The 18,178-nt window shown below is 30.5% G+C and overlaps 3 protein-coding genes across 4 annotated transcripts in view; 1 reads left to right on the top strand and 2 right to left on the bottom strand.

The window, feature by feature from the left end:
• The window catches only part of LOC126916312 (ecotropic viral integration site 5 ortholog), a 30,333-nt gene extending 29,325 nt beyond the window's left edge, over window positions 1-1,008 (bottom strand). Inside the window, exons 1-2 of the mRNA XM_050722000.1 lie at window positions 494-1,008; window positions 248-385 (exon numbers count right to left, since the gene is read on the bottom strand). The gene's annotated coding sequence lies outside the window, so the exon portion shown is untranslated. The remainder of the gene's footprint in view (window positions 1-247; window positions 386-493) is intronic.
• A 431-nt stretch (window positions 1,009-1,439) lies between these two features.
• On the top strand, window positions 1,440-4,788 carry LOC126916318 (U6 small nuclear RNA (adenine-(43)-N(6))-methyltransferase). Of its 2 annotated transcripts, XR_007710528.1 has the most exons (7): window positions 1,482-1,825; window positions 1,931-2,150; window positions 2,225-2,365; window positions 2,444-2,801; window positions 2,877-3,075; window positions 3,153-3,738; window positions 4,357-4,788. XR_007710528.1 is itself a non-coding variant. In XM_050722011.1 (6 exons), the coding sequence occupies exons 1-6, from the start codon at window positions 1,652-1,654 to the stop codon at window positions 3,669-3,671; spliced, it is 1,611 nt and encodes a 536-aa protein (XP_050577968.1). In that variant the 5' UTR covers window positions 1,440-1,651; the 3' UTR covers window positions 3,672-4,263. The 2 variants fall into 2 exon arrangements, 1 of the variants encoding a protein (XP_050577968.1); XM_050722011.1 differs by lacking the exon at window positions 4,357-4,788 and having other exon boundaries at window positions 1,440-1,825; window positions 3,153-4,263.
• Window positions 3,745-18,027, bottom strand: LOC126916310 (clustered mitochondria protein homolog). Its single transcript, XM_050721993.1, has 17 exons — window positions 17,747-18,027; window positions 10,868-11,154; window positions 10,322-10,744; window positions 9,863-10,229; window positions 9,491-9,627; window positions 9,127-9,407; window positions 8,832-8,958; window positions 8,574-8,748; window positions 8,291-8,493; window positions 8,072-8,213; window positions 7,792-7,997; window positions 7,493-7,699; window positions 7,320-7,418; window positions 6,890-7,234; window positions 6,533-6,805; window positions 6,319-6,444; window positions 3,745-6,241 (listed from the first exon to the last, which is right to left on the bottom strand). Exons 1-17 carry the CDS (start codon window positions 17,835-17,837, stop codon window positions 5,501-5,503), a joined length of 4,230 nt encoding a protein of 1,409 aa, XP_050577950.1. The 5' UTR covers window positions 17,838-18,027; the 3' UTR covers window positions 3,745-5,500.
• Between the last annotated feature and the right edge of the window lie 151 nt (window positions 18,028-18,178).

Raw genomic sequence — 18,178 nt, 5'->3', positions numbered from 1 at the left:
TATAAAATTGAACTAATTGTATTAGAATGAAACAATAATTAAACTCAAATTCTGTATTAAAAGCTTATAATACAAGCTATTATCTACTATTATTAAAACTAACACTTAGAATAAACTTAAGAAACTATAGAATTTCGATATAACAATACTTAATAAAATACTAAATAAGGACGTATTACATATTATTATTAAACAAGCCTGAAAACAGTTGATTGAAGACAATAGAATACTAACAATAGAAACATACGTAGTTGAAATTACCCACTTCAGAGAACATCACATCTTGACACCACGCTTTTCAACGGTACAGTGACGCTGCGCGCCAAAACTTTGCCCAGTTGATTCCTGATTGGCTGAAACGGAATGGCTTCTCTTTCGTTCAAAGCTGCGCAGAAAATTGAAATATTGTATGCCAGGAATTTTATTTGAGTCAATGAACTATTGGGTTGGCAACTAAGTGATTGCGGATTTTGTCATTAGGTGGTATACTAACCCAATATAACAGTTTCAAAACAGATAAATATAAGGAGTTTTTGAAGTTTGCGATCTTCATCTTCCTCATGTAGATAATATTAATCGAATTCAGTTCAATGCTAATCTTTCTTTATCATTAATGGATGATTAAATGTAATGAATGTAATATTTCTCTTTTAATAAATAAAATAATACAAGTAACTAAGATCATAAATCAATTAAATTAATATTTTAGGATAGCCTTATATTACAAACTACAGCAGACTTGTGCCAATATATAAAATTTATACTCCGCGCCTCGTTATGTAGAAAAAATAAATTTTATTTTACGAATACAACAAGTGAATTACCTGAAGAAAAATAAAAAAAAACAATTATTTACACAATTATTTAGGCAAACATTTAAAAAATGCATGCTAATAAATTTTTAGTGTAATATATTACAAAACAAATTTAAATATAATCTCCGTATAGGGATAAGTGTTTCGTAAAGAGGGTATGAAATTTTTACGTCTCTTTACACGGACCAAATAGAGTCAGATGTCGACATTTTTGTTAACAGCTTGAATGAATTTATGTATAGTGTTAGTGGCTCATGGACGGCCTCTTGTGTAGAATTTCGCTCGAATTTAAATAAAGGTATCCTCACGGAATGCAATTTTTATTTCTCCGATCGCGCATGCAGATGATAACCAGTTGCGATCGGAATTATGCTTTTATATAATTAAGAAGCTTATTATACTGTTAGCGAGATTATGACCGAATATGAAGTATTTTCTGTATAGTCTGTAATGAAGTAATATTTTCTGAAGTATTGTAGAAATACAAAGTATGCTTCGTTTGCAATTATAAGATGCTCTGTTTTATTATTTTTTAGTTTTATAAAAAACTATAACCTTAATTCAAACCAGTACTATACTGAATCGATAACATCACATATGACACGAAAATGATAAGGTGATTAGTCACCCTAAAATGTGTAACATGAACTGATTACATGTAACGACTATTCTATAACTCGTCTGTGACTATATTACTAGTTTATTGAACGGTCGGTATTTCAGAATATGTTATACAAAGTCTCTTAAGATGTCGGGTCTGTTCTGTATCTCATCTATGGTTTTACATTTGTAAATAAAAAATATTTGTTACTGATTGTTATGGATACATATATTTTATGCAATTTAAGATCATAAAACATGTATTGACATCGTTATTGAGAAGAAAAAAAAATAATTGTTTAGAAATGTCGTTAAGAAAGTTTATGCACCCAAGGAATATATATAAGAAAATACCAGACTTTAAAAAACTTGTTTTGCTATATCCAGAATTCCGTGATATTGCAATTGTTGTAAGCTACATATTTGAGCAATTGTTTACTATTATTATATATTCCATCTCGTACATAAATATAATATATATTATCTATTTAATGAATTATATTATTATATTATAGAATTTAACCGGCAAGATAAAGATTGACTTTAAAAGAGAAGGTACTCTACGAGTACTCACAGAGGTATTATTAAAACATGATTTTAATCTGCAAGTAAAAATACCTCCAAATAAATTAGCACCAACTCTGCCACTACGCTTAAATTACATTTTATGGATTGAAGATTTAATGAAACATGCTTCTTTCAATGAAATGAAGGAAGTAATTGGCATAGATATTGGTATATTGGAAATCAAGTTAAGAATAAAATTTTGTATTAGATAATTTCAGTGATAATAATAATTTTTTTTATAGGTACTGGGGCAGTGTGTATTTATCCCCTATTGTTTGCAAAAATGTATGGAAATCAAATGATCGCTACAGAAGTTGACAAAACAAGTATACAGACAGCTATTGAACATGTTAAAAATAATAATTTGGAAGACATAATAAAAGGCAAATTAATGACATATTATTTATCTTATAAAATATACACAAGTTTATATCTTTTACTTTAGAATTATTGTTTTGCAGTATATAAAGTAGATGAAAGAACAATATTGAAAGAAGTTATAAAAGAGGATAATGTATATCACTTTACAATGTGTAATCCTCCCTTTTTTGAAATAGAAGAATCATCAGAGAAAATTATAAAGCGATTACCACCAAGAAATGCTCCAACTGGAAACGAAGTTGAACTTACAATTCAAGGTGGTGAAAGAGCATTTATAATGCAAATGATTGAAGAAAGTATGGAAATTAAAGAAAAGGCAAAAATTTATACCACTATGTTTGGTAGAAGAAGTAATTTACTATTTTTATTAAAATTTCTAAAGAAAAAAGGCATAGAAAATTCAACATGGACAGAGTTTTGTCAAGGTCACACAAAAAGGTGAATATATTTTTTACAAACATTTTTTATTTTTAATTTTTTATTTCGTTATTTATGAATGTTATTTTTTAACAGATGGGGATTAGCTTGGTCATTTTTACCTAAAGATGTTATTAATTTGACAAATGCACCTGTTATTCGAAAAAGTGGAGATTATATTGCAAAATTACTGAAAAAGCAACGTCCAATAGAGATACAATTCCCAATGCGACATAAATTTGCTTCTTTTGACAACCTCGTTAATTTTTTGGAAGAAGCAATGGAAGAGTTACATGTAACATTATATTTATATTTCCATCGTGTTGTATTTATAATATTTTAGTTTTTGACATATTTTTCATTTTCATATAGATACAAATCAAAGAATTAAATTTGCCAATTGGTAACTTTAATGGTTGGTCGTGTCAACTAATTGCGGACAATGATACATGGTCGCATGCACGTAGAAAACGTCGATTAGCTCAAAGGTTAATGAATCAATCTGTGAACCATGACACAGAACAAACATCTGCAATAAATGATATTACAGAAAACGATGCAGAAAAATTAATAAAGAATAACTCGGGAGATATTGTGAGAAAGAACGAACCTTTATTAATATGTAACTTTTTTGCTGAAGTGATAGAACATGAAGAACCTGAAAATGATGAAGTAAAAATATCTATGATCTTTGAAAAAGGAATTGGTGGCAAGGTTGCTTTAGAAACGTTTCGACAGTATTTAATAAACAAATTAGATGTTAGAGAATATTTTCAGAAGCAGCATGAAAGACCAAATAAAAGGAAGAGAAAACGATTAGAAACAAGTAAAATCGAAATAAATTCGGAACAAGTCGAAAACTTGCACAAGAATGATACGGAATCTGTTTAAGATGTCAATTTATGTTCTATACAAAATGATTTATTTCATACGCAAATTTTATGAAATTATATAACAGGTAACATATGTATGAAGTATTTAACTTTATTCATAATGAATAATCCTTATTAACTAGCATTCTTTATCGTACATTTTGGCTAACAAGTGCAGTATAATTCCATATTAATTCATATTATAAAGTATACAAACTCGTTCAACAAAAGCTATTAGAAACTTTTCATTTATTCGCCTTTCGCTATTATTATCGACGTTACTATTATAAACATAACGAACTCAAAACAAAATTTGTTCATTTAAAACAAATGTCAACAAATTATAGGTATTATTACTCAATTTAATTTTTATGGTAATATGATAAAATTTTAACATAGCATATTTCTAACATTCGTTTTAGCGAATGCTATTTGATAAAGATATATGCTCGGTAACAGATAATTCTCAGTGTTTATAACTCTAGAACTAACTGCAGTATTTCTAATTGTAATTAGGAAATTGATGCTACTTCTATAATATGTTGATTAATGAGTCGTTTTTTGATAACTGTTATTAATGATCGTGAAATATAACAGCACACTTGTCATTATACCATGCTTTTCCTGCCACCACCATATTTTTTTAAAAACATTTTTCCTTTCCATATAACAGGAAATTTGTTTAGATTCAAAATTATTTTCAGATTTAAATCCTCATGTAAGATGATAAAAATAACGATAAAACAACAATGATAAAAAGATGAAAGGAAGCTTTTCATGTGATGCATACAGTATAAAAATGATAACAAAATTAAACGAATTTGTCTTGTTGAATACGATACAGATACCGTTCCTCGTTGATTTTTATGTGATTTCAGTTTTACCTATAGCATTTATATTGAACTCAACAAGATTCACCTCAAATTAATAGTATCTAAAGATAAAAAACAATTATATGACTTCATTATGTATTGAGTTCAATGATGACAACTAAAGTGGGAAAGTGACAGCAATGCCTAAATGGAACAAAATAATGATTTCAAATATGTAGTAATAAAATAACCTATCGAAAGTGTAGGAAAAACAATTGACTTATATTCTACGATAATAAAGTCCATTATTTGTTTTACAAATAATTATCGTAGCATTTTAATTTTACTGGTACAATGCATTTCCTTCAAGTTTCAGCAGCAATTGTGCAATATGCTGGAACAAATATTAGTTTACTATTTCGTCAATCGATAGAAGAGTAACGTATGCAATATCCATAACTTTTATCGTTATGACATAGAATTAATTGAGCCTTTTGAAAATAGCGACAATATTAGGCGACACAGATATTTATTTATATTTTTATCAAATCATACTCTCTTTTTGTCTGTCCGATAATTTGTGAAATTCATATATCAAATTACGAATAAGATTTGGATAAGCAAGTGCTAAGGCAATGAATTTTTTCATTTGGAATTATTTACATACGTGAAGAATCAATTTTTTTTTGTGTATGTATTATATGCAGTTATAAGTCAGTCAAATAAATTCTGTAGCCTGGCGTATTGTAGTTGAGCATCGCGAGCCATTAGGAAATCTAACTCTTTCGAAATGTTTCACCTATGCTGTTGATCGCCACACTATAAAAGTTCGATTCCGATAGCACTTTATAAACGTATATACGATACATCAAATAACGATCCTTATCTCGAGCAAACACTTCCCATTTTCATTTTATCCCAATCAGTTATACATGCCGTACTCGCGTTACTCTTAAAAAAAGATCGGACGCGGGCAGGGAGAGACTAGGATTCAGAAAAAACTACTAAGTATCATCATTAGCGGTTTAAAGCGAGCTCAGCTCTCTGCTACTATTGGCTCTAACACTGTTTTGTTTTCCTCCAACTTGTTCAGTTCTTTCTGTGCTTCCGCTTTCTTTTCTATTTTCTTATTCTCTTTCTCGTCCTTTTTATTTTCTTTATCTTCTTTTTTGCTTTCTTTTTCGTTCTTTTTATTCTCTTTCTCCTCTTTTTTATTATTGTCTTTTTCTTCTTTCTTATTCTCCTTCTCGTTTTTCTTGTTTCCATTTTGAAACGCCTTTATCTCTCCGTCAGGTGTTAGTTCTTTCTGTCGTTTCTCTATTTCCGCTTTAAAATTCTCAATATCCTGTTGGCTGATTTGAACAAATAGAATACCATTAATTACATTCAACATATCAAGTACGGATCCCATACTGGGCGGTTGCACCTGAATCGGTGGTAGGCTAACACCAGATTTTCCGGTATAAATTTCGTTCATCTTTTTCTGTAGAACTACAGCCTGTTGCGTTAAATGTCTCAAACAGTCGCTACTCTCTTTGGTTTTTTCATGATCCTCGCCTAACTGTTGCTTATAAATAGCATAGGTTTCCTTCTCGTTATTTAAAGCCGCTCGGAAATCACCCATACAAGATTGAGTTCTTGCGACAAGATGATAAGAAACAGCAACTTTCAAAGATCGTGGTCCGTGATATCGAAGGTTTAGAGCCAAAGCATGCTCCAAAAATCGGAGCGACAATTCATATTCTCCGACAGCATGGAGAATCAATGAAATATTGCTCTAAACAAACAATTAACATTGGTCAAGGTTAAAGATATTAAAGCTTTAGAATTTTTAGTATTCGCATAGATACTCACGTCAAGAAGTGCTACTTCCGGGTGGTCTTCGCCACAAACTAGTAAGGCTAAATAACGTGCTCTATATAATAACCTAAGTGACACAGAGACTTGACCATTGGCAAAAGAATATAGGGCTAGACGGATCTGTTGACAAATAGAAAAATAATATTAGAATAATTGCAATTATTACATATATTTAATCATTAATTAAGTGCGTTTGCTTTATACTTACATATTCAGTAATGGTATATGGATGATCTATACCATTGACTCTTTCTGACATAAGGACTGCCTTTTGTTGAGTGGCAAGAGCTTCTCCATGCTCACCCATTACGTAATTCAATCGCGCAAGCATTCTAAGACACTGTGAAATTTCGGGATGCATTGCACCATATACATTATTCAATAAATTGAGTGCCTCGCTGATGAGTTCATATCCATCTTTCAAATAACCTTGTTGAATTTTGTTTTGTCCAGTTGTATAGAAATTATATGCATCACTAGCCTAAATGAAGTAATAGAATAATTTCCAATAACTTATGGATATTTCTATATGACTTATTTTTTGTATCCTAAATGCATTACTTACTCTAGGATTGATATGCTTCACAACAGGGAATATATTAAGTATATCTTCTTCGAAAAACGTGGCTCTGTTCTTATTCTCGAAGTTATATTCACGTAACAAAATTTGAATACCAGTCTTTATACAGAAATTACGAAGCAAAGAAATTTTCTGAATGTGAAAATGTTCTATCGTGGTATCCAACGATTCCGGACATGGTGTTTCCCAATCATAATAACTCTTCAAATCTGCTTTAATTTGTTGCCAAAGAGATTTAGGCGTTAAGGAAGCCCATTCCACTTCAGACTGTTGTGGACCGTTATTTCTACCTTTTCTTTTATTGCGTCGTTTGGCAGTTTTACTTTGAAGCTGAAACCGAAAATTATATAAATTTTTACGTAGAAAATTATTTCGATTATTGATATTATTTAATTGATAAAAAATGTTGCCGTACCTCTTCTAGATTTTGTTGTGGATGAATGATTTGTGCAGAAGAGAATAAGCAATTTAAGAAATGACTAATAGCTGCAGAAAGACTCATTAATTCCGTACCCTAAAAAAAGTATTAGGTTCTTACATTCATAAAATTTAAAATAACCACTTTAATTTCAATTTTAATAAATATACCTGCATATAAAATGTAAAAATGTGTTTCGCCGAGCGTGAAATAAGTTCCGAAACAGCAATACGTTTCAGATATTGCAGTTGTGGAACAGTAGATAACATGGCTGCTAATTTACCAAGGTATCGTACGTTGATACCTTTACTGTGTAAAGCTTCTACCAATATGTTGCCATCCATTACAGCAGCTGTATGATCTAAGCATTCTCGTATCTGTAATAAAAAAATTGAACTAAATATATATTTTTTGTATACAAAATTGTATCGTTGCGTCAAATATAAAAGTATTCTATATCAAAACATACAAAAGTGGGTATTTGTACGGTAAGTAAAAAGTTGGCCGCATTTTGCACCAACTGTCTTTGTTTTTTTAAAGCAGGCCCATCTGGATCTGGATGTTTAACACTCGGAGAAAATACGTCTGGGTTAAATCTGACATCAAATTCGGCTTCCCGTAGGCTACCAACTGCTGCTGCTGCACTGCGAACTACTTCTTTCGTACTTTCTTCCACTTAAAGAAAAAAGATTTAAATGAAGAATTGAAGTAAAAAATTATAAATAAAAAAGAATAATTAAGTTACATACACTCTTGCTTCTCTCCACCAGTGATAGAGTCAGTTATACTTTCCACAATCTTTTTGGCTTCATCCGTTTCTATTAGAGTATGAGAAGAATCTTCTTTGTTACTATCCACTGCAACGACATTCAATTCTTCCTTTTTATCTTCCTGAAATTAATAAAATGCAAAATAATAACAATGTTTAAAACTAATATTTACTGTAAAGTTTGAAAAATGTTGTTTACTTTAACAGTGGTTTCATTTTCCTTCTGTACTTTTCTTACGGATGTAAGTTGTTGCAGATTTAAAGCAACGTGTTGAATAAATTGCACGTATCTAGCTTCAACAAAGGAGTCGATCAATTCCTGACGAAGACAGGCTAATTTATGCTTATGCTCAATTGGAAAACCTAAAGCTCTAGCTTCTTTACTCAGTTCAACACCTTCCACTACAAAAATCAAAGTAAAAGTTTAGCAATAATAATAGCAGTAATTAATTTTGAACTTTTCGTTAGTTGTATAAACTTACATTTAAGAAAATTAACATCAGGAGGGAAAGTTCGTAACAAATCCAACACATAATGTCGAGAGTCATTTCCGATTATACCTTTGCATTCTACACTGCTGCAGAGTTCAACCTCCTCCCCAACATCATTGATAACTTTATGAGGAAGAATTTTTAATAGTTGAGCAGTTTTGTTCAACTATAAAACGTAATACACATGTGATATAAAATTCTAGATAAATACTCTTCAGAAATTACAAAAAAGCATTATTGTAAACTAACCAATTCAAGATACTTTGGATGCGAGATAACCGTTTTCCCAAAATCTATAGAACCATAAACAACAGATTGCTCCTGCTCGCGTTCCAAGATTCCAGGGATGATTGACTGAGCGGTGACACGATATCCTCTATGCAGAGGAATACGAGTGATTACCACGAAAACTTAACATCCTTTCGATCGAGATGTAAGTTGCGATAGAATACTGAACAAGTATGTACAAATGATCCGCTACAAAATATCCACGTCGTACAAATAATGTGATGAAAGGAATGCGTGTGTCTAATTTCCTACAAACCTGTAATCGATTACAACGGTACCAAGCGTATAAGGGCCGGGTGGATCAATAGCAGCATATACTCTAAGACCTTGTAAGTCGTTTTTAGGCGCGACGAAAGCAGCTGCATCACCGCCAAGCTCTTTGTAATGATCCCTGACATCGAATCCAAGAGAGAAGAAAATATTGTTCCAAATAAACATTTGCATCTTTGCCTCCTCACCAGGGTTTATTGCCATTACGTTACCGTCTATCACGGCTACTGCACCTCGAGTAGCAGCAGTGACAAAATCACTGTGAACCTAAACACGTCATCCATGAAACTCAATTCGTATTACTGGAACAACGTATCGAAATGCAATTAATATGTCAAGTTTTGACATACTTTAAAAACAGCACGTTCTCTAAGCAGTCTTTCGGGCAAGTTTTTACGAGGTAACTCTCTCGTTGTTTGCAACTCCTCGTTCCAATCTCGAGTTTGGCCGGGAATATGTTCTTCGTACCCCAACTTAGAAGAGAAAGCTGTATGCAAATAAATAAGACGAATGATTAAACATAGAGTTGTGTGTACTCGTGATGCAACATAATTAACACCTTAACTAGTCAGTTAATTTAAAGTCAGTAGAAGTAATAATAGTAAAATATATATCTTGTAATGAAAAAGATCTAATTCAAGTATTGCACGTTATACGTATGTATGACTAATACAGCATTTAATATGAAAGAGTTTTATTAATATGTATAAAACGAAACATACTATCTTCAGCGCGTATTGCATCGATTGTATGTTCAATTTGAGGCGCACACCAGGCATAAAGTTGATAAGGTGCGGCTACTCGTTCAAATGGATGTCTCTGCGTTCTTCGTCTTTGCATAGCAGTGAAACCACGTTTAAAAGCCGGACTGAGCTGGTTCAGTAGTTCAATTAAACTATGACACAAATGACTCGGAGTCGCTGGTTTCGGATTAAATACTTCCTTTGTCGATTGATTGAGGAAGAAACCTCTGACACATGCAGTCAAATAATATTGCTTATCTTCTAACGTTACCACATGTAGATATAATAAATCACCGTGAAGCTTTCTGTGACCGGGTGGTGGATTCCACCCAGATGTTGTTAATACCTATAATAAATAAATTAATAAATTAAATATTTATATTAATAATAAATTAGACGAAGTAAATAATTTATTTATAGATATATTATATCAGTTACTTTTAAACAAGGAGGGCATTTTTGTTCTTTGGCTTGAGGTTGTAGAGGTAGTAATGGCCTGTCTTTACAGCCAGGTATAATATAATCAGGTGGAGTACAATCAACCGAATCTGCCCTGCTCTTCTTCTTCTCAAGGATGTCGCCGTTAGTAACCACATTTAAAAACGATAAACTACTACATTCGACGCCATTGTAAGCATCCGCAGGATCCACAGATTTCAATAAATCTCGTACGTGCCTAACATGTATACGAGCTTCTCGCATTGTATACGGTTCTTCCACAACTTTAATAATGGAACCTTCTTTTAGGCCTTCAATATTCTTCAGCTCAGCAAAGTTATCCAGTGTGTTACCATCGAATTGAAGGGAAAAACATGTGCGATGGCAAGTGTCCTCGCGATCCATGAGTAATTGATGGATTTCCTAAAAGATAATAAAATTTATTATCTGATCTTCTTTATTAGCTTGTTTTTTATTAATTGTTGTCATAGGAAAAGAAATTGGATGATTATTCATATAATATATGGTGATTGGATGATTAGTTACCTGAACCAACTCCATACTGGAAACTTGGATATCAAAGGGCTCAGCATTTGGACAGATGATCTTAACAGTAAATCCCATATCTTGAATGAGAAGGATTTCTTGCTCGCTCCCAACATCCTTATCACTATCTTCTTTCTCGCTTTTGTCATTCTTCTTATTCTTGTCTTCTTCTTTCTCCTTCTCTTTTTCGTTCCCTTTCTCTTTCGTAGCTTCGACTTCACCCTTCTCAACGACATTCTTCGCAGTTGTGCTCACATTTCCGGTTTCCTCTGCAACTTCCTTTAGATCTAAACATGCAATCCATGAATTAATAAATTTTTATTCAAACATTAGAATTTATGAAAAAAAGTATATCAAATGAAGCAAATGAACAATTTTTACTAATCGAGGATATTATATTAAACATTAAATATAAATCAAATATCAAAAATAAATAACATAGCAACAATTTTGCTTTTAGCTTATGTAATACATACCAGAGCTATGAGTATCTTACTGATTGATAGTTGGTTAAATGAGGGAACGTTTGCATCTTTTTTATTTATATATATTATACCGAAAGTTAATTTGCGATTCTATCGTAAATTTACAGTATTTGCTAAGTACTACTTTACTAAAGAAATATCTATAGAACTATATCAGATTTATTTATATGATTATTTTACAGAATTATTATTATTTATGCAATTATTTTATCGAACAATTTTCAAGAATCAGTGAAATCATAAAACAAGCAAAATAATAACTAACAATATGACAATAAAATAATTTATTTCAAATATTATATTATCAATTTCATAGTGGCTTCACAATTCTCAAGAACCAAAAAAATAATAAAACAAGCAAAAATAATAACAAAAGCTTTACCTTATTAATTTTGATAATATGTTAGATGAAATGTAATATTTTCTTTTCTTTTAAGATGGATATTAACGATCTATGTTTCAATGTAGACAACGGTGACAACGATACGAATAACCGAGTCCACGCGTTATTTCCATGGAAACAAGGCGCATTTTCGACTAGATACGACGGTGGATATCCGTGGGGCTGCCACTTGCATTCACCAATGTACTTATAAATAAACGGCAATGTAAATAGTCTGCACTCAAATGCCGTACTAATTTTATCGATACTATGTTTGCGATATACATCCATTTCTGGCATATGCCGTTGTTAGGCAGTTATAATATTAATTACAATTCATAGAGAGCGCGGCCCGCTTATCAGCGACTACTGTAACCTTATGATGATGGCACGTCTAAAATACTCTAACATGTTCCAAATAATTTGGATCTGTGAAACCTTGATCTTTACTGGCCTTCGCTTTGTAATGATCTGCATATAATTCGGTAACAATTGAATGTGTGCATGAATAAGTTAAGAGAGTATGCAGAATCAAATTTTAATTGATAAAAAATTGAACTTTGATGTCTTCCTAGAATGATACTTTGATGATAATTAGAATACGGATTTATATGCATGTATGAGAAGTTTGAAGACAAAAATATAGAGAATACACGCATTGAAATGTGTACTCATGCACACTATTCTTTGAAAAGATGTAATTTTCCTCTATATTTTCTACAATTAACGTTTAAAATTTCATATATCTTGAGATATAGTTCATATACCTAGTAAAGTTACAATGTAAGAATTTTATGTGAAAGATAATGTAAAGTGATGTATATGACTCTTCATAAGGACATTTTTTAGAGCTTCACGAATTAAAAAAAAATATATGCATAAATGTATAAAACATCTAAAGTAGAAAACTTGTACTAAAACTTGTGTAAAACTCATAAAATTAAATACATGAGATAAATGGCGAGTTATATTCATAAAAATGGAAATTATATAGAACAGAATAGAATAAATTGCATAAAAGTTTTACGATTAAAAGTGCAATAAAAATAACAATCGTAAACCAAGTCTTTTTTCATAACTGAAGAGTTGAAAAATAAATTATTATTATTATAAAATTGCATAAAACTCCACTATCTACTGATGATTACAGATTAGGATAATTGCAAAAATAAACAGTATATTACATATTTATATATGTATATGTTACAGTATATTGTAATAATATACATAGATATTGAATGTTAGTAATAATTTTTTTTAAATAAGATCAATATATTGATAGTATAAAAATTATTAGATAAGTGAATGGAGAAGGAAAAGAAAAAACAAACAGAATTGAAATAAGTATTTATTTGTCCGTGCATAATAGGTATTGTGTGTGATAAATGGGTAAGGTTGAATTGAAATTCTATTTTAATTTTTGATTAGATTATCGTTTTTCCCGTATGGATTGGCTGTGCATTACTCTACGCGGAATATTTTTTTATGTACTTAATCTCTTAAGCAGATATTATTAATCTAATAATGATTTCTATATATTATATATCTACTATTTCTAATATATCACCTTTTCTCAAATTATTGTTTTAATATGAAACCAAACGTTTTTCTTTCGTTGAAATTACAGTCCAAAAGATGACAATTGAATTTAAAATATACATGTGTTGATGCAATAAATGATTATAAAAATCGTTATAATATCTTTTTAAATTCCACTTTCGTATATACAAATTTTGTTAAAAAGAGGAGTAAAAATAGAACTATTATAAACATTACAATTTTAAATAAATATTTCAGTACTCGGGTATTTCAAAATAAATAAACGTTGAATATTTATTACGAATTTAGGAATTATGTAACATAATAACTGAATCAAAAAGATTTAATAAATACTATATATATAAGGCTAAAATTATGTTTGTTTTCAAGTATTTATGCTGTCTATTTATGCTGGTCTATTTGAAGCAGTTATTGATTTTTCATCGAGTTATCTTCAATCAAAATCTTATTAACCTTAGAGGGCGTTCATCTATGATTGTCAAGATCGAAAGAAAATCAAAAGCGAACAATCTTTTGAATATGTAGTTGCAGTATTTCTTTATGCATATAATGATTTCCTCTGACACGTTGAGCGGCACGAAGGTCATTGGTGACATACGATACCATGTATGTAAATTTTGTAGAATAATTAAAATAAGATAAATTTCGCTGAATAAAGAAATTATTAACATTTTTTATTTTTTTTTTTGATTTGGATACATTATCAGAAAAAAAATGTGCAAATAGAATATAATATTTTGGAAAAATTAAGTGTTATGGTATAGTTTATAAATAATAAACATATCTATATATAATAAAATTATATATTATAAACAATACATAAAATTCTCGTAGCAATCAACATGTTAAACTATCTTTATCGATAATTTTGCAAGCAAATAATTTCAATGCTATATGGAAATTATAAACATGATAACATTTATTTTTGCAACAAGGTTAACACGAAATTTCTATGAGTACGAATCTTGTTCTACAGAAACATTTAATAAATTAACTGTTTTATAGTTATAATGATATGCACAGCAACATATTTTTATTCTAACACATTCCTTATCGTGAAAATTAAATCGTTCGATCGCATGATCTTATGAATATGTGCATTCATGCACTATCAAGTTACAGCAATTTATCTTAGACACCGATTGCTTTATCGTATTCTTATCGTACATCTTACTGGTTTGTACAAAAACGATCCTCCTTTTTTAGATTTCTCTATTACTAAGAAAAAAAGATAAAAAATTTAGCCGTGAGAAAGACTCGGAGATAAAAAGATGAAAACGTGAAAAAGATAAGGCTTTCTCAAAACGATTTTGTATCTCTTATCTTGCTTAAGAGATTCTTCTAAAATTCCATCTTTTAAAAACTAAGAAAAATCAAACAATGATAAGAACTTGTAAAAGTAAAAGAATTCATATTATTTGACGGCAAAAAATAATTTAACTTATCATATAAAGTTATTACATACATTCAACTTATTATATAAAAACGAAATGATAGAAGCAGAAAACATATTCGTACATCTTAATTTAATAGTTTTTAACGATAAAAAAAATGAATATAATATCATGGAACTGTCTTTATATTCATTAATAAAGATAAAGATTGATAATATCATTAATTAATAAGAAGATTCGAAAATCAATTGAAAACAAGATCAATCAAAGCAGAATAGCGATCTGTTGACGATAGACGAGTTACAATCGCAGGCATTTGAATCGATATGTAAACATCGAACTGAGCAAGTACTAACCATTGACTTACACATGTCAGAAGATGGAATATCTTTCTTTTCGTTATTACAATCAGAAAAACTTGACAAGTTTCGAAACCATTTACGAAGCGGTTATACATAAACAGGTTGATAAGAATCTCTACAAATCTAAAACTTTAATACATATTCAAAACAACTAGCTTCGACATAAGAAATACCATAGATAACGGAAACAATGAATCGTTTTACCAAACTTAACAAACAATCCCGTAACATAATCAATAATCCTATATTTTTCGTACATAAACGATAAAATAGGCTTTGTCAAAAGATATTTCGATAACAGAATTTTTCATAAGATGTAAAAATTCTTACATTTTACGATATGTTTACGAAAATATAAGTAACCGATAACCTATTCATGTTCATGTAATTGTTAAATGTACATACATATATATATATACATATAGTCAGAAATATACACATACAGAAATTTTTAATGAATATATTACGTGCATTATATGGAACTAAAATTTCGTTAACAATGTAAACAGACAAGACTATCGATATTATATCGGTAAACTTTGAAACCAATTTGAAAATGGATATGAAGGTTACAAGATATTTATTGGAAGTATACACTTCGTGAAGATCACCAAAATATTTGAGGTCGATTATTTACTATATTAATAAGCCACAATATTTTGTGCGACTACTTTTAGCACTAATTATATGTTTAAGACTACTATTTATGCCGTATATTAATTTCTCACTAAGTATATATTTCCAACGAATGTTTTGTAACTTCTATATATATATGTATATTCAGGATCGTTTCAAATTTTACTGTTATAATTACAATAATCGTCTCTCACTACAGCGCTAACGAAATTTCAAAAAGTTTCATATAATGCACATAATATATTCAGAAAAAAATATGTAATAAGTGTTTGAATACTGTCGTAAAAAATGCAATTTAAGAAATTCCCAAATTGTACGAGATATTTTATTAAAATATCATTTTAGTGTATCAGAAACCAAAGACGTAAGGGAAACACGTCAGAAGGAATGCCGATAACCCCTGCTATCGATAATTCTTCGCAATTCACTATTGTTCTTTCAAAACACGTGACCCTTTATAAAACTATCACTGTCCTAGCATCGTTTAAATTTAGCCCTTTCTACTTTTATTATTCCCTTCATCTCATTCAAAAAAATAGAGAAAACGTATTTTAATTACAGAAGAAATCATCAGGTACAAAATATTATAGTTGAATTAACATATAGTTATATCAAATATATTTTTCAATGCGCCTACCAAAACAATTAAAATAGAATAAATTTCACAATAAAGGTATTTCGTTAAATAGTATTTGAACATTTCAGACATATTTTTCATAATTTGAAATTTCCTCGTTTCTACGCCTATGTGCGAGAGGTCATTAACATGCACGTGTTTTCCTTCGGTTCTTTTTTTCACGAAATGAGAGTTCTAAAACAAGAGCAAATTAACAGAAAGGGTCTAGCGTCAATCGACAGTGATGAATAATACGTCTCTAGAAAATTTATAGCTCTTTCTCAAAATAAACATATTCACTTTTCATTGACCATTAGAGTTTGAAAATGAGCTTAAACATGTACCATAAGATCATTGAAACTGAACTACCATTAACGAGAAAAGAGAGACAATTGTGCAATATAATTTATATAATTCTCATTGTTCCTAAATATCCTCTGTTTAGTGCAAACCAATAATAACTATGTATATATGACGAAAATATGAATATCACTAAATGAAAGATTATCAAAATCTGATGATCAATAATCATTAAATTAGGTATATTTGTGCATTTAAGGGAAATTCAAATAAGTAAAAATACTCAGAACGCAATAAACTATATAAAACTATACAAAATAGCAAAAAATTACTAGAACATTGCTAAGTATAAGTGTCACAATACTTATAAATAAATTTCTATTTAGATTCTATTCTTTCAGTACACAAAAATACTTATCTGTTCAGCAGTTTAGTAGCTATTTAACATTTACAGACATAACAGGATAATAATAGAAAATAATAATAATAAGCTAGCGAACCACGTTTTACGAGTGTAAAAATTTTGAAATAAAGAGAGATGTATTGAAATGAATTAAACAAGGCAGGTAACATGGTTTCATCACCCAGAGAGAAACTAATCACGTGCTACAAGTAAATATCTTTAATACAAATAATGTATTTCTAACTCAACACCAACGGAAAATGCGGAAAGTAAGGAAAAGTTAAATGGAGACTATACATCGATTGAAAGGTGCATCTTCGAAGGAAGAAGCATGTCAAACGATACATTTATGCGTTCATGTGTAATTGCTTGCAAAATGAGGGGCAAGGGTTACGACTAATTATGAGAAAAACGAAATCATTATCTCTTGGAAATAATCGGGCCGACAAAAGGAATAAGATTCGTCTGCTAGTTTAGGTCGTGTCTTCTGCTAGTTTTTCTCTCGTAAAAGTTATGTGTGGCTCACATGACCCTGCAATACATAGATTCGCGCAATTCGCGCGTTACATAACACAAGGCCCGGCTTTTGACTGAAGCGGCATCGTTAAAAATGCACATTAAAACAGATAGAACATGGTAACCTGATCGAATCATTATATAACATGATCGGCCATACCCAGTTTAACCATGAGAAATAAGAAAATTGATGGTCGCCGGTTTTAAAATCATGAGTATACTAACCAGTACTGGCCTCTTTCTCATTGCCATTGAGCAGAGGGATTTTCATACTCCCATTTTCCGTGGTGGTCTCTATTTGTGTGACCAATGTCATTTTTCTTTGACAATTTTTATCAAGCTTTCACACGACTCTAGAAACAGGCACGTACTTATTATTCACAATAACACGCGCGCACACTTCGTTGAAATTATACCGTAAAAACGACGTCCGACTCTTTTCACAAGGCAGCACACTAACTCTGAGGCACACCGAGCCGCTTTTCTGTATTGCACGTGCGTTTCGAACGAAGTACAAAGTCTAATACACACGATTGGTTGCCTTGTCTAGCGGTTTCTCGAATCACCTCCTCTGATTGGTGCTTCTCGTCACGTGATCCACCCCTCGCCGTTCTTTCAACGGTTATTATTTGTCGTTGCCGATGTATCAAACAGTAT

This window comes from Bombus affinis, chromosome 5, assembly GCF_024516045.1.
Source record: "Bombus affinis isolate iyBomAffi1 chromosome 5, iyBomAffi1.2, whole genome shotgun sequence".
NCBI classification, from domain to species: domain Eukaryota; kingdom Metazoa; phylum Arthropoda; class Insecta; order Hymenoptera; family Apidae; genus Bombus; species Bombus affinis.
This window is presented reverse-complemented; position numbering and strand designations above follow the sequence as displayed.